The sequence below is a fragment of the Dreissena polymorpha genome, chromosome 14, assembly GCF_020536995.1.
Source record: "Dreissena polymorpha isolate Duluth1 chromosome 14, UMN_Dpol_1.0, whole genome shotgun sequence".
Classification (NCBI taxonomy): Eukaryota; Metazoa; Mollusca; class Bivalvia; order Myida; family Dreissenidae; genus Dreissena; species Dreissena polymorpha.
This window is the reverse complement of record NC_068368.1, coordinates 30,653,704-30,665,502: the sequence shown is the minus strand read 5'-3', so window position 1 is coordinate 30,665,502 and position 11,799 is coordinate 30,653,704. Positions and strand designations below refer to the sequence as shown.

General features: G+C 33.6%; 1 protein-coding gene across 1 annotated transcript; it reads left to right on the top strand.

Annotated features, from left to right (window-relative positions):
* Positions 1 to 1,743: 1,743 nt before the first annotated feature.
* LOC127857027 (lymphocyte antigen 6A-2/6E-1-like) lies at positions 1,744 to 5,878 on the top strand. Its single transcript, XM_052393307.1, has 3 exons — positions 1,744 to 1,909; positions 5,038 to 5,172; positions 5,508 to 5,878. Exons 1-3 carry the CDS (start codon positions 1,855 to 1,857, stop codon positions 5,684 to 5,686), a joined length of 369 nt encoding a protein of 122 aa, XP_052249267.1. The 5' UTR covers positions 1,744 to 1,854; the 3' UTR covers positions 5,687 to 5,878.
* The last annotated feature ends 5,921 nt before the right edge of the window (positions 5,879 to 11,799 follow it).

Here is an 11,799-nt window from a genome sequence, read left to right as displayed (position 1 = left end):
ACATTTTCGAACAACCGTTGTTATTGGTTTGATAAATGCAATCTTCTATCGAGTATGCACTTAAAAATGTTAAAAAGATCATTTTAGAGCAATATGAACACGGATGCTATGAAATATACACTACACATTTTATCAAATAAAAGCGATATTCCAGTTCAAAATATATTACTAAAGTGTTCTATTAAATTTGAAGTGGTGTGCCGAACTTTTTTGTGCTGTATAATAGAGTTGAATGTCACCGTCGAAAGTAACCTACATGATGTACAGAGCATGCGCATTGAGTGACTAACATTTGTTAAAAAATTAACAAACCTTAATATATTAAATATATTTAATATATTGGTACTTTTGCAATCATGACTAGGTTATATAGTATATATGTTTGGAATTACAAACATGAATTCTATGTATATTTTGCATTTTTTAGAAATGATCAATACAAGCCTTCCACCGTCGAAAATACCCAACACGAGGCTATATAACATTGTGAATATACAACTCAATTATCTATCAAAACGCTTTGATTTTAGTTTAAATGGTTTAAATATGCACACCAATAACAGGAGCATCATGTGTTTTAATACCTGCATTTCGTGATCAAACATATCAACAAATTTCGTTATGTTGCTTTAATTTGTTGAAAAAGTATGATATTCAATATATTTTAATGATTATTATTTGTTATCTAACTAGCGATATTTGTATATTTTTAGTTAGCGATGTTTGTATATTTTTAGGTATATTTTGTTTAAGTGAAACAATAATGTGTGCTTATAGCATGACATGTTTGCTATTTAAATAACATTTTTTATTAGCGCAACCATATCACTTCCTCTAACATAAGCTATGCAAGGAACGGATACTTCCTACGGTTGAACACATCACACACGTTTGTATACTGTCGACGGAAAAAGGATTGATTAGTGAATGTATCCAGATTTTGGTCGTTAGGGAACTTAACTGCTCAAATAATGTAGCAATCTTAACTACTCGATGCAAATGGTTTACGTGCAAATATATTACATGTACTCATGAACAGGCCTTATTTAAAGTACAATAGGTATGTGCAGAGCAGAATACTTGTGCCACTGAAACATATACATTTCATTATATATAATAATAAAATAAACAGCGGTATGTTTATATTTTTTCCATGCAGATAACGACGCTAAATATAATATTATATTAATAATAAAATAAACAGCGGTATGTTTATATTTTTTCCATGCAGATAACGACGCTTAATATAATATTATCAGATAACGACGCTTAATATAATATTATATTATATTAAGCGTCGTTATCTGCATGGAAAAAATATAAACATATTATATTAAGCGTCGTTATCTGCATGGAAAAAATATAAACATACCGCTGTTTATTTTATTATTTGGTATTGAACTGTTTTGAAATGATAACTGTGGGCCATACCAAACGACACCAAAATGTATGAACGGTACAGTACAACTTAAACCACGTTAATCCCGACGTGTCACTATAAGAGCAACGACGCGTTTAGGCTAAAACTAAACTCGAAACTTGTTTACATGGCTCATGCAGTGCTTGGTTACAATCTTGTGTTTTGTAAGCACAGTAAATCATGTTTAAGTACTTGTACGCATGCGCACTGAAGTATGTACGCATGCGGCATTAAAGAATACTGCTTTTTACACCGGCAGACGATGCGTTAGTTGATTGCACGGTTTTTGTTTTGTAATCATTTGAACGTATTTTGAAATACTTGTACGCATGCGCACTTAAGTATGCTGCATGCACAAATAACGAATCAGGCTTTATATACCGGGTACGTTACCAGCCGTTTGTCATTGCATAAACTTGGATTAAAGAAGAAACATGGTTGAAACTAATACCTTCTTGTTTGCATGCGCGCTGACCGCTCTTTTATGTGGTAAGATTATTTAAAAGCCGGTGGTGATAATACAGATGGTTTTCAAGAGCACAAATAAAACAATAGGCTATATCTAATTCTATAGACAAACATCATCATAGAATTGTGCCTTTCACAGCATCGGGTTAAAATCGCAATGCAAATAAATAGTCAGCTTCGGTTCAACGACTTATATAATTTATTCAAAATTAAATAAACATTATTGTTATATTTGTGTAAAAAGGTGCATATTTTACAAATGTGGTTCAATCAAATCGGCAATAGTTAATCGAACTGGTAACAATGATTGCGTATTCAAGATGTAATATCCTTTCTTAGGGATTTCGACATATTTTAAAATCCTGAAGGTAAATGACCACTGTTCGGAAATTTTGAAGAGTCAGGTTAATTATTCCAATTGTCATTTTTAGCAAGGCTCAATGTATTTGTAAGTTCAACGTACAAGTAATACACCCTATAAATTTGTATTGCTATATTGGATTTATTTTTTATAAACCGGTTCCAAATATTTATACAAAATGATGATAAATATATAGTATATTTTATACTTGTAATTAATTGTTACTACACCGACAATGTAACCATAAAGTGTATCAATGGCGACGATAAATAATAAAAAGATATTATTTGAAATAACTACATGCCTTCACTTGCAAACTGCTGGGGTGCTGCTTATGATTTGTATTTGGATTAAATTTTGAAACCATGATTATTTCTAATTTCAATATTTATCAATGTTTTATATTTGTAAACGTTGCATACACTAATAAAAAAACAACAACAAGTTATCTCTAGGGTCGACTTTGACCACAGGGGTATATTTTGTACAAACTTTGAAGACTACCACCATACGATGTCGAACACAAGGCAGTAAACCCATCACTCTCGCGGTTTCAGAGGATACATTTTTTTTATAAAGTTTATACTGTGTTAGTCCATATAAATCATATGATCCCAGGACCATAGTTACTTTGAACCCCTGGGACATAATTTGAACAAAACGTAAAGATGAAAAATTTATAATGTTACACACTTAAAATCAGACCCCTGATCCTTCCGAGAGATTATTATTTTTGTTAGTTTATCGATATTAACTATACAAGTCTTTATTATTCATATGATCCTAGAAGTGTGGCCAGATTTGACCATATGGACATGATTTAGGCCCGCTACAAAACCTGAAATGCCAAATAGTTTAACTTCTGGGCCTTGTATAATCAGAGGAAAATGTGTTTTAGATTTTTCCTATGTTATTAACGGAAAACAAGTAAACTCATAGGAGAGTCCAATTTTAAGTTGTTCGCGCTAGCGGGCAACTAATGTAGAGAGAGTTTTGCAAGTCTGTCTGCTCTTAACTACGCTAAGAACGATAACCACCGCATCTGCCTGTTTATACTTCACCACTGGTACACTGCAGACAGCCAGTGTGTTTATGTAATCAATAGTGTTTAACAGCTTGTGCAACGACATTGGCCAGTCTAGTGTTTAATAGCTTGTGCGACGACATTGGCCAGTTTATCATTGAAATCTGTACATATTGGCCGCTTTCAGGGAAAACGGGGCTTAATGCATGTCAAATAAGATTAGCCTGTGCACACTGATAAGCATGCGCAATGCGCACAAGCTTATCAAGGACGACACTTTCAAATTTTATGGTGTTTTTCGTTTAAAGAGAGTCTCTGGTACTGGGATGACGATTAATGCATATGCATTAAGCCCTGTTTTCCCAAAATGAAGCTTAAATTATCTTTTTTATTAATGATTTGGAACAAAAAGATAAAAGTGATAATAACTTCAAAGTAACCTCGCTGACAAGGCAAATAAACAAAATCACTTTTAAATCAAATGAACAACCAATGAGTTCCAAATTTTTACCTTGTGGTATTTTTAGTAAACATCTCAAAGGGACCTTTTCTCAGTTTGTCATTAAATGCTTAATATTGATAAATGTAAACAATGAATCTTAAAAGCTCCATTAAAAAAAAAAAAAACGAAAAAAATTAAAGAAACACAAAAAAATACCCTCAACTGGGCTCGAACCACTGACCCCTAAAATAAAAGTCTATCGTTTAGACCACTCGGCCATCCTTGCTCATACAATGAGAGATGTATTTTATACTTTATATGAATAAACAATCATCATAGTATGAAAAAATATAACAACAACAACATAACTCTCCAAATTATTAAATCGTTTAATCTTGTCAATTTTTACAAAACGTGAAAAGGTCCCTTTAATGTCTTCAGACTTGCAAATTGAATGAGTTCAATACCCTGTCAGATCTTACATCATGAATAACTTACATGTTTAGTGTTTGCCTGTTAGCTTGGGGCCAGTAGATTTAAGCCCGGGAAACTCATTTCCAAAAGTTGGTTTTAGTTGGGCTAAAAAGCAGGGCAACTAGCTTTAACATTAACATAAACGCCCCAAACAGGGACCGAAATTAGCACGGACCGACTAGCCATTGACTCCTTGAATTAAGTGGACGGATAAGTTTACTGGGGAGAATGAATATATTCTTTGTTCAAACACGAATAGAAAAAAAACGAGTGTGTTCTATTTTGACTGTTTTAAAGCTTACAATCAATATATAATATTTGAATGCCATAACTTGTGGAATTAAATGACAATTAAAGCCTCTATACCACTCAAAATCAACGAAAATTTCGTAAAGTATTTCGTAAAATAAAGTTAACACTTAATCAATCAGTGTTCTTTATAGCAGTAGCCACAATTTCAACGCTAGATGTGGCATGATTACATAGATGTTTGTCGATACAAACTGCTCTTTTTTATTTGTTTGTGACAAAATTAATTCCCTTTTAATTTCCCACGAATATATCTATTCATACGATACACGAACACTTCAATGGTACCATGTTAGTGTTCATGTGTCGTATGAAAAGATATCGCTGCGGGAAATTAAAATTGAATTAAATATGCAAAACGAGCATTTTGTATCCACAAACATCTATTTTACCAGACCACATCTGGCGTTGAAATTTCGGCAATTGCCATAAGGAACACTGATTTGTAATTGTTAAACTTTATTTAACGAAATATTGTACGAAATTTTTGTTGATTTTGAGCGTTATAGGGGCTTTAATTATCGCATATTTGTTTGTAGCGGCGGGAACGAATGCCCTGGAGTGTTACAGTTGTAGCAGTCTTTCCAACGGCAACTGTGCCGACGAGTTCTCGTCAAGCAACGTGGCAACAGATACCGAGTGTACCGCTTGCTTAAAGAGCAAGGTTAAAGACGGTAAGAAAATATAGCTCGATATTAATGCTTCTTTATATATCAGACTGTGATAATATCTTATCATTATCGCACTTGGACGACATGTAAATAGCGATTTAACTATTTTACTCACGTTGTTTTGGTTTTCCAAAGCGCACAAGGTCGTCTGATTTTAGATGAATTAAAAATATTTTTAACAGTTGCTTCGGATGTCTCTTAACCACGTCAACTTCGGCCAATCGTCTTCTTTACACATCGTTAACAAATCATAAATTGTTATAAAACTTTCATGTTGATTCCGGTTGATTTGCGGTCTTGGCATTGGTATTGATGTTATTGCTTCAATCTTTTTTCAGTTGTTACAAGAACCTGTGGGACTGGGCCAAGTGGCTGCACTGACGTAGAGTTCCTCGGCATTAAAACTTCAACGTGTATCTGTACCGATGCTCTCTGCAATGGTGGCAATCACGTGACCATAACCATGGGAGCGATGTTGCTCGGGACCGCTGTAGTGCTGCTGAAGGCCTTTTTTTAAAACACAAATGCAGTTTTGAGAACTTTAAAATACAACATACTGAATACAAAGATTTGATGCCGAAAAAGATTGTACTCAAACTATTAATAACATTTATTTCTTCAACATTGTTCAAACTATACTTTTTTATAATATGGTTGTAAATAAATTATATCATCGATACTTACCAAAATAAAATATTTTTCAAATTTTCATGTGTGCACCGTTTATTTGATCGTCCCTTTCATTGCAGTTTTATACACGCGACGTATTGAATCATCATTGTAAAATAAAATGAAATCAGACAGACAGGACGGACGGACGGACGGACGGACGGACGGACGGACGGACTGACAGACAGACAGACAGACAGACAGACAGACAGACAGACAGACAGACAGACAGACAGACAGACAGACAGACAGACAGACAGACAGACAGACAGACAGACAGACAGACAGACAGACAGACAGACAGACAGACAGACAGACAGACAGACAGACAGACAGACAGACAGACAGACAGACAGACAGACAGACAGACAACAGACAGACAGACAGACAGACAGAGGTAGTAGTGGCAGTAGTAGTGGCAGTAGTAGTGGCAGTAGTAGTGGCAGAAGTAGTGGTAGAAGAAGTGGTAGTAGCAGTAGTAGTAGTAGTAATAGTAATAGTAGTAATAGTAGTAGTAGTAGTAGTAGTTGTTGTAGTAGTAGTAGTTACAGTAGCAGTAGCAGTAGTAGAGTGATTAGTTGTTTGCCCTTACGGAACGCCGTACACGAGTGATCTACTCCAGTTATTGGACACCAATCCCGCATGTTATTATCATCCTTTCAATGCATTTTTAGCTGTTCGCTTGCGAAGAACTAGGGTTACGAGCAAGTTGTGCAAGTCGGTCTGCTCTTAACTACGCTAAGAACGATAACCACCGCATCTGCCTGCGCACACTGATTAGCCTGTTTATACTTCACCTGGGTATTATCGATAGTGCTTAACAGCTTGTGCGACGACATTATCCAGTTTGTCATTGAAATATGTACATATTGGCTGCGTTCTGGGAAAACGGGGCTTAATGCATGTCAAATAAGTGGTGTCCTGTGCACACTGATTAGCCTGTGCAGTGCGCACAAGCTAATCAAGGACGACACTTTCTGATTTTATGGTGTTTTTCGTTTAAAGAGAGTCTCTGGTACTAGGATGACAATTAATGCATATGCATTAAGCCCTGTTTTATAAAATGAAGCTTAAATAATCTTTTCCATTAATGATTTGAAAAAAAAGAAGATAAAAGTGATAATAACTTCAAAGTAACCTCGCTGACAAGGCAAATAAACAAAATCACTTCAAATCAAATAAACAACCAATGAATTCTAAATTTTTACCTTGTGGCATATTTAGTAAACATATAAAAGGTACCATATCACAGTTTGTCATTAAATGTAACCATTGGATCTTAAAAGCTCCATTAAAAAAACAAGAATAAAATTAAAGAAACAAAAAAGTTACCCTCAACTGGGCTCGAACCAATGATCCCTGGAATAAAAGTCGATCGTTTGGACCACTCGGCCATTCGCGCTCATACAATGAGAGATGTATTTTATACTTATATAAACAATCCTCGTAGTATAAAAAAATATAACGACAACAATAAAACTCTCCAAATTATTAAATCGTTTAATTTTGTCAATTTACCAAAACATGAAAAGGTCCCTTTAATGTCTTCAGACTTGCAAATTGAATGAGTTCAATACCCTGTCAGATCTTACATCATGAAAAACTTACAGGTTTAGTGGTTGCCTGTTAGCCTGGGCCTGTAGATTTGAGCCCAGGAAACTCAATTTCAAAAGTTGGTTACAGTTGGGCTAAAAAGCAGGGCAACTAGCTTTTTCAAAGCTTGAAATAACTCAATCCAATTAAACATAGAATACAAATTGGCGACTATGAATCAAAAATAATAATAATAAAAAAAAAAAAAAAAAAATAATAATAATAATAATAATAAAAGCTTTATTTTCAGAAGGTTACAAATAAAAACAATGACACATTATACATATTATGCAGATGAATCAATACGTTTTTACAATGTGGCCTTCTTAAAATAACTTACACATAATTATAGGTCTATAACAAGTAAAACATTCAAAAATATTTCTTACACCCATACATAACATACATTTTGCCTTTAAGACAGACACACATAAAATATCATTGATTAGAAAATAATATGACATTTCATTGATTATAAAATAAATATGTTTTATATTGCCTTTTAAAAGCAGAGATAGAGCATGCCATTCTTATTCCAATTGGTATACTGTTCCAAAAAACCATGCTATGGTATGAATAAGCTCGTTTTTTATAACATGTATTCGCTTTCTAATTAACAATATCGTTATGGGTGGCAGATCTTAAGTTATATTTGTGATTTCGAGAAAAAAATATAATATCATTTAAATATTCTGGAGTCTGATTGTTGACACATTTATATATCAAGATTGCCGTGTGTTTTTTACATCTATTATTAAACGAGAGCCAATTTAGCTGTATAAACAATTCTTTGGATGGTGTTTTATTTGGCTTTTGTAGAATGACTTTTGCTGCGCGTTTTGTAAAACATTCACTTTTGTTAAATTGGTTTTATTAGCGTTGCCCCAGATCGTACATTAATAATCGAAAGTGGTTAGAATATATGAATTATAAAATAATTTCTTCATATCAAAAGTGAGATAATTTGATATCTTTTTAGCAGAGTTATTTTATTGCTTATTTTAGAGCATGTTTTATCAATGTGTACTTTCCATTACAAATGTATGTCGATATAAAGTTCTAAGATATTATGGCTAGTTACAGTTACAATAGCATTATTATCTATTTTTAGATTAAGGTTGATATTTTTTTTTGTTTCGAGCCAATAAGCATGCATTTTGATTTATTAGGGTTTATCACCATGTTATTGAGGGTGCACCGTTTTTGTTTGGAATAAATATCATTTTGTAAGTAAGTCTGAATTTCTGATGGATTGGCCCCTGCAGCCTAAAGTGTCGAGTCATCAGCATACAAGTCTATGTCTGATTGGTTTAGTAATAACCCAATATCATTTATATAAATTAGAAACAAGAGAGGGTCCAAAATAGAACCTCGAGGGACACCACTCTTAATAGTTAGAGGGGTAGAAAAACTAGTTCCTAGTTTAACGCATTGTTGTCTTTGACTAAGTGAAGAATGCAAAAGGGACATGGTACCATCTGAAAAGTGATCAAGTTTTAGTTTGTATAACAGAATTTCATGATCTACTAAACCAAAAGCTTTTTTCATGTCAATATAAAAAGAACCAATTCAATTACCGTTAACTACATCTTTTAGCCACTCATCAATGAGTCGAATCAGTTCTGTTTGGCAAGAATGATTTTCTCTAAACCCCGACTGATGTTTATTCAACACATTTGTTTTACTAAAGAATTCTTTTAATTCATTTGATAGATGTCTTTCGAATATTTTGGATATAGTTGGCAAAATTGAAATCGGGCGATAGTTATTCCAATCCTCTCTGTTTGAGCCTTTATATATTAGTAGAACATACGCTTCTTTTAACAAATCGGGGAAAATTCCTGTACGAATACTATTATTTATAATAGAGGTAATTGGTACAACAATATGCTCTCCACAGTATTTTATAATATTTGCACCGATCCCGTCGATTCCCGTAGCCTTGTTAACATTTAAATAGCCAATTATTTTACTTACTTCGAGAGGGGCAATGCAATTTATAGAAAATCCATGCTGGTTTAAGGATTTGTCGAGATATAACTTCAAATAAGCAAAGTTTTCTTCGTGAAATTTCAGCTTATCAACAATATTTGATATGTTGGTAAAATGCTCATTTAAGGCAATTAGGATCCTACTTTTGTCCTCAACATACACACCGTTCACTAAAATTTTATTTGGCAAATTCACTGCGCAGTTTTGATCATTGTCATTATTAGATATCATTTTCAAATTTTTCCAAATATGTGCCGTACTAGTACAATTTTTAACAGCATTGTTGTAATATTATTTCTTGCTTTTGCGAATTCATGCAGTAGTTTTATTTCATAACAGTTTTAAATTGTACCAGTCTTTAATTTTGCGGAAATGATCTCTATCGCGCCGCATACTTTTAATAACTTCTTTGTTTATCCATTTTGGCATATGTGTGCTTTTTATTCTCTTTTGCTTGTAAGGGGCGTGCTTTTCTAGAACGCTATTCAAAATTCTATATAATGATTGAAGGGACATATTTGGATCGTGAACAGTTTCAATTTAATTTAGTTGCGAAACCGATAGATCAAATTGGAAATCAGATATCACAAGATTTTTAAAGCATCTTTATCTAATATTTGAGTAAGTGCCTTGTTTTGAGATTTTATAGTTAATTTTCCTTGTCATGCATACCGGATAGTGGTCGCTTATAGATATGTGTAGGACATAAGTAGTACTTACTCTGTCTGTTCGATTAGTATATATATATGATCAATTATTGAAGACGATTTATCTGTGACTCTGGTTGGTGTGTTTATCAGTTGCACGAGACCCTGCTTTAATACAGATTTTGACCACATTTTGCATTCATAGGACTTGCTGTCAGCAATGTATTTAACATTAAAATCACCTAATATGTGATACTCAATGTTTAAACCCTCAAACTTATCAAGTAATGCATCAAAATTTCCTATCCATTTTTGTGTCTCATTAGGTGGACGATAGGTAAAATTTAACAGAAAAGATTTTGTGTTTTTAAAGCATATCTCAATACGTATAGATTCAATCCCATCAGGCTCTAAGTATGGCCTATGTTTAAATGGTACATGGTTACCTATATAAAGCAAGATTCCGCCACCCTTTTTCTGACTTCTGTCTTTACGAATGTATGTAAAATTCGGAATATTTAAATTTACATCAAACAACTTTTCGTTTAAAAATGTTTCACAAAAACCAATAACATCAACATTACATTTTTCGGACAACAAAACGTACTTAATTTCATCAAGTTTGGGCAAAAAGTGTTAAGTATTTAAACTTACGATATGAAGTCTCTTTTTTTGAAATTTTAAGGTAGACTCTGCTGAATCATCTTTATCCTCGCAAAAATTTAATCCATCATTTGCAATAGGGATTGAGAATGAAACATCATTATTATTGCATCACATATTATGACATTGTTCTGAGTTATCAGAAACTTTAATACTGGCATCAAAGACACGGTCTATATCACCATATTTTAGCACTATTTCGGATCCATTACATATACAAATCATAACATTACAATTTTCACAAACCTCGTTAAGTGCTTTAAATTTGTTGTGTATCAGTACATGTTTGTGTCTGTCTACGCGTCCATACTGAGCCGAACTCAATCTTCTGCATTCACTGGTGCAGTGATTATTGTAATGACAGTACTCACAATGTCTTTGTTGCTGTCCATAATTACTACTGTTCTGACATCTATCTATGTCGATTATTCTTCTTGCCATCCCTTCCGACACGTGAATCGCCATTCCTTGAGCCTAGAGGCGGTATACATTTCAATGGATTTAGCATCCGTTTCTTCGCATATTTGTTTAATTATGTCATTCAGTGGAACTACATCTGCATCTCGTCTTGGGGCAACTGTGTACAAGTATACAGTGCAGTTATGCCCATTAAGTTCATGTAGCAGTTGCTTTATTTCACGGTATGCTTTTCTTGCGTCGCCTCCGTCCGCCATATCACTACCACAAATATATATTATCACATTTTCGTATTTTTTCATGTCCCAATAATCCAGTGTCAAACGAATGTCTTTAATTTTCCGCCATGGTAGAGTTTAAATGTATTTTCATTTAATCCACGCCTGTTAATACCACTTATAATTGAGTCACCTACTATTAGAATTTGAATCTGCCGTGTCCACAATATCAGTATTCACTTCAAGTTGTTGTTCAGTTGAAGCATGTTCTCTATCTTTTGTATCATGTCCGCTTCCGTCATTTTTACTTTTTTCTGATTGGGGTGTTTTCGTTGTAGCTCTTTCACTGCGTTCATTTTGTACCGACTGTTCTGCCATATTCGCTTTCGATGGGACTATCTTCTTTATATTATCATGCACTGGTTGTAATT